We start from the raw sequence: 5,118 nt of genomic DNA on the forward strand, positions 1-5,118 counted from the left end.
CTTCCGCCTGGGTCCCCCCGGCTCAGCTCCCCAGTGGGCCAGGGCTGAGGCCGGGGCCAGGGCTGGGGCCGGGCAGGGCTGGGAGCCCGGTACTGGGAAAGGTTACTCCAGGCCAATGCTCCCTTTATCTCGCCCCGGCCCCTCCCCTTCCTCGTGCCTGGGGTTGCAGCTGCCTCAGGCCCCGCTCCCTGCAACTCTGGTTTCGGTTCTGAGAGCTTTTCGGGGGAGGGGCATAATGGCATCCATCTCCTGAAGGCCTGTGTGTCCTCTCTGGGTCAGGTGGCCTCTTGCGCATCCGGCTCCAGAATAGGAGAAAAAGCGCCTGGTCTGCAGCCACAACCCCCTCTCGTCCTCTAGCGCACGCCAGGGCTGCAGGGCCTTGGCAGGCAGCCGGGGCCTTGGGTGAGGCACTTGGCACATTACCCGCAGCTACATTGTCAGCCCCAGCTGGCACTCCTGCCAGCTCCCAGCACGAGTCAGGATTGCCAGGGTGCTCAGAGGAAGCACGCTCACTTCAGGAACAGAGGATTGAGCTTGAGGCTGGGCCGAACCGCACCGTGCGGAGGACCTGTATGGTGAGGGCAGAGGAGAGATCTGGCTCTTTGGGGACTTCCTCTGGGCTAGCTTCAGGAGGTAGCGTGTTCGCCAGGAAGATTTGCTGGCAGGAGATGAGAGCGGGGTCAACCCCACGGTGCATCCGTAGCCTATCTCTTTAGGCTTCTGCGAAAGGGCTGGAAAGCAGCGTGGGGTGACAGGTCCCCATGGGTGGGCTGATAGCCCTTATTGTGCAGGCATGTGGCTCACCCCAGTCCCACTGGCTCGTGTCCTCACGGACACTGGCTCAGACTCAGACCAACAGGTTAGGGCAGAGGCGACCGGCCTGCTGGCAGGCAGACAGCAGAGTATTCTGTTCTTACTGAGATTTCAACCAGGAGAGTTATTTAGACATGTGCACAAACACATATACGTACACGACCCCTTGTTGGCTTGAGAGCAAAGTAAACTTTTCTTAATAAGTCAAAGCATCATTTACAAGAATCTGGCCTCATGGCTCTGCCAGTGTGGTCCAAATCCTACACCTCTTGCTCCCTTCAGGTGTGTGAGCTTGGGCAGGTCACTTTGTCTTTCTGGGCTTCTGTAGTGTCCTACTGTACAATGGACATGAGAATACAGAATACAGGTGCAGTGGCGTGTGGTGAGAACCAAATGTCGAGTCAGGTGTGAGAGCACTTGGCAAAGGACATGGTGCCAGGCCGGGCAGCTGTTGACAGTCAGAGGTGGGAAGGCGGAGCTGGGATATACGCTCTCGTACTGAGTCAAGGATGCCATGACCCAATAACCGCCTTGCTGTGACCATCTCCTGGCACCTCCAGCTCCCCTGCCTCTTTCTCTCCCTCTCCCTTCCTTTCTCTCTCTTCTCCAGGCCTGTACCCATTTCAGGATGGGAGATGGTGGCCAGTGTGAGAAGAGGGAGGGGTGGGGAGGGCAGGAGAGGCCCACCTCACTGCTGAGCCGTGGGCTACAGTCCTCAGCTGGCTCACAGCGATGCTGAGGGCCAGGCTCAGGGGCAGGGCTGCCATTATCGGGCGAGGCCTGTGGGCCTGGCCAGGAAGCATTCCCTCCAGGTTTCAGTGGGAGAATGCAGTGGCAGTTTCTCACCCAGAGGAACCCTGGGAAGGGTAGGGGGAGGCAGGGCCTAAGTAGGCCTAAGTAGATTGTTGAACCAAGTTCTTCAAAATGAAGTGCTGCCTTTTACTTTCCTGTACTGCCCTTTGCTGGCTTCAGGTTAGTCCCCAGCAGGTACCCAAAGAAACGGGCAAGATGGCTGCCTTTGGCCCGTGTCAAAAAGCTGCACAGGACAAAGACAGAGGCATGGCGAGCGCCTCAATCCCACAGGTAGTGGATGGGAATGGGCCTTGGCAGGTGGGGGACAGGAGTCTCTTCTTCACTGCCACTGTACCCCAGTGCCATGGCATCAGACAATCCCGCACCGCCCCCCTCGCCCCTAGTTTGAGACCTGTCCGCTATAAACGTGGCCCAGTCATAACCCCCAGCTGTCAACCTTGTCATGGCCATCAGTTGGCATGGCACGTGTGTGCGCACGCCCACAGCACTTGGGGCCTCTTGCTGTCACCCCCACAGTAGTTACCATGTGACCTCTCAGGCTCTCTCTGTCGCCCCCTCCCCGGCAGGTGGAGCTGGCCCTGCTACAACACTCCTACAAAGCCCTGGCTTCGCAGATCAACCTCATCCTGCTGGAGCGCCTGTGGTACGTCATGCTGGAGCAGTTCCTCATGAAGTACGTGTGGAGCGCCTCAGGCCTACTCATGGTGGCCGTCCCCATAATCACGGCCACGGGCTACTCAGAGTCAGGTGAGAGTCAGCACTCCCCGGGAGCAGGGGTCAGGGCCCTGTCTTCCTAGACCACTGGGTGCTAGGCTCGGCAGGGCCCATCTGCCCCTTCCACTGCTGCCTCCCTCGAAGTCACCGGAGGTCATGCTCTCCCTTGCTGCCTGTCACCCTGCATGAGTCTCCCCTTTACAGCATCTCAGCTAAGCCCGGGGACTGCAACTCAGGAGCACCGCGTGTCCCCTCACCGGGCACACATACCCTCACCCACCTGTACCTGTCTTCTGCTCAACCGTGACTCGGAAGTGGGAGGATGGGGAAGTACTTGGAGCAAGCCCCTCATCTCTGGGTCTTGGCTCACCCATGCCTCAAACAGCTCTAGCAGGTTGCAGAGTGTAGAGACCTCTGCCCCAAGGCCTGGGGGGGTCCGGAAGCCTGTTCTACCTGTAATTTTAGCGATCGGATCACCTGAATTCCCATTTTGTTCCTCTACTGTTTTGCAACACATTCATTCCATCTACAGTCTTTTCGTGCTTGCCCTTTCAAAGGTCGCTGCATACGTGCGCACTGAGAACATTCTCCGTTAATTGATGGTTTCTCCCCATCCTGGCCCTTAGAACACCTGGAACTCAGGGACCAGCCCCAGCTGATGGTGCTGATGTACCCCAGTGTCAAGTTCGCTTTCCTGTGTTTTTATACTTGGCTATTGCTTTGTCGCATGGATGCCTGTTTAAATCCAGCCCTTTGTTTGCTGATTTCTCTCGGCTCACCAGCCCTTTTCTCCAGATAGGCATCTTTCAGAAGTGTTTTTCTGCAAGGTTTTCGTCATGGGCACTTCGCAATTATTTCGTTGCCTGAAAATGTCTTTATTTTACCCTCCCACCCTGAACTAAAGATTACCTGGGTGTGGGGGTCCAGGCGGACAGTTATTTGCTCTCAGCCCATTGACAATAATTCATTGTCCCTGCTGGAAAATCTGCTCGTTATCAGCTCAAGGTCCCCCAGCAGCCTGCATTGTCCCTCTGGCTAGTTACAGACTTTCTTGCTCTGGTATTCTGCAGTTTCGCTTTGAAGTGTTCACCTGTGGGTTTCTGTTTATCCCGCTTGAGACTCATTATATGGCCTTAGAATATTCAGATTTTTTCCATCATTCTGAAAATCCTCAGCTGTTACCTTTTCGTTCTTTTTTTTTTTTTTCTTCTCTCTTTTTGTTATCGTTTCAAATATCGTATCACTCTTGTTCCTTTATTCTTTGCTTCTGGAACTCCTGCTGGACACATGTGGGCCTTCTGCCCCTCTCCTCTGTGGTTCTCCTATTCACTTCACTGTTTCTCATCCAGCCCTATGTGTGCCGAAGCCTGAGAGATTTCTTCACATCTTCCTGTTCACTCATTCGCCAGTTTTCTCTTCGCCTGAGTCTAATCTGATTTTTTTTCAAATTTTCAGTGACTATTTCTCTCAAGTTCTATTTGATTCTCCTTCAGATAGAATTTTTAAAATAGATTCTTTATTCAACTAGGAACTTCAGACTGTTTTGACAAGCGTCTGATTTCCTCATCTTTTTGAATGCTCCTTTTATGCTGTATATCGTATTAATGATACTTATTCCACAGTCTCTATCTAGCTATTGGGTTATCTGAACTCTTGGGGATCTAAGCCAGCTTGATCTTCCATCTGCCAATCTTCGCTCATGGTAGATTCTTTCCTTGTGGGTTTTGCAACCAGACTTTCTTGAGAACCCTGAGTGGCCTAATAGGAAGGTACCATTGCCCAGTGCTATTGGCCTTAATTTTGGCCAAGCACTCCTGGAATTAACCACTTGGAAGCCAGTTTCACATTAACGTCTCAGCTTGGGGAGGAGGGGTTCCTGAACTTGGAGGTGATATTCATTCGAACCCCAGACACATAATTACGAAATCTTAGAGGAGACCTTTGGTTCCTGGGCCTGGAACTCTGGCTACATGACCTGTCTTCTGATCTCTGGGGATTTCACTGGCACACCTGGCTGCTGGCTTCTCTGCGGGCTCCTGGGAATTTGCCTCGCTTTCCTACGAGCACAGCTCTGCTTTCAGAGATGTTCTACTTTATGTAGTCCGGTAGGAAGAGGGTTGGCATTTATGTTTAGAGAGAGAGAGCCTGACTCGTTTCAGAACCAGAAGTCTCTCTGATTCTCTCCCTATTGGTGGCTCTACCTTGGGGCTTCTGTACCCTCAGCTGTGTGTTTCTCTCTGGGAAAGGATCTAATTGGAGGGGGGTAGTTACTTTCTACCAATGGCCCTACATCAAGGGTGGCCCTGATTTAGGCACTGGTACCACACCTAGTCAGCACACTTTGTCCAGAGGATAGGGATGGACCCATGGTTTCTGAGAGGAACTGCCTACAGCCACTTCCCCCTGTGCCTGGCACTGGGCACAGCTTGGCCTGTCTAGTCTCCAAGACCTCTCTCTCCTCTGAAGTCCTAGGACCTTTTGGAGCCTCTGCCATGCTAGGCTTCATGAGCAATTAAAGAAGCATGAGCTCCTGTCTCCAATCTCATGGCCCTTATAGTCAGTTACCTGTGAAAATGTGAAATGCTCCTGTCTCTATTGGTCACTTCCCTTGCATCTTACTGGCCTCCTTGTTAGTCCCCCAAAACACCAGGCAGGCTTCTGCCTCAGGGCCTTTGCACATGCTCTTCCCTCTGCCAAGAATACTCTTACTTCTGAGGTCCTGCCCTCCTTCTGTCAGAGTTTCCATTCACAGGTGCCCTCTAGGTAAGGCCTGCCCTA

General features: G+C 53.3%; 1 protein-coding gene across 1 annotated transcript in view; it reads left to right on the plus strand.

The window, feature by feature from the left end:
- ABCD1 (ATP binding cassette subfamily D member 1) overlaps nt 1-5,118 on the plus strand; it is a 17,479-nt gene that overhangs the window by 2,022 nt on the left and 10,339 nt on the right. The window contains exon 2 of the mRNA XM_006915278.3: nt 2,193-2,373. Within this exon, the coding sequence (XP_006915340.1) occupies nt 2,193-2,373 (181 nt within the window). The remainder of the gene's footprint in view (nt 1-2,192; nt 2,374-5,118) is intronic.

Source organism: Pteropus alecto, unplaced genomic scaffold, assembly GCF_000325575.1.
Source record: "Pteropus alecto unplaced genomic scaffold, ASM32557v1 scaffold396, whole genome shotgun sequence".
Lineage (NCBI taxonomy): Eukaryota > Metazoa > Chordata > Mammalia > Chiroptera > Pteropodidae > Pteropus > Pteropus alecto.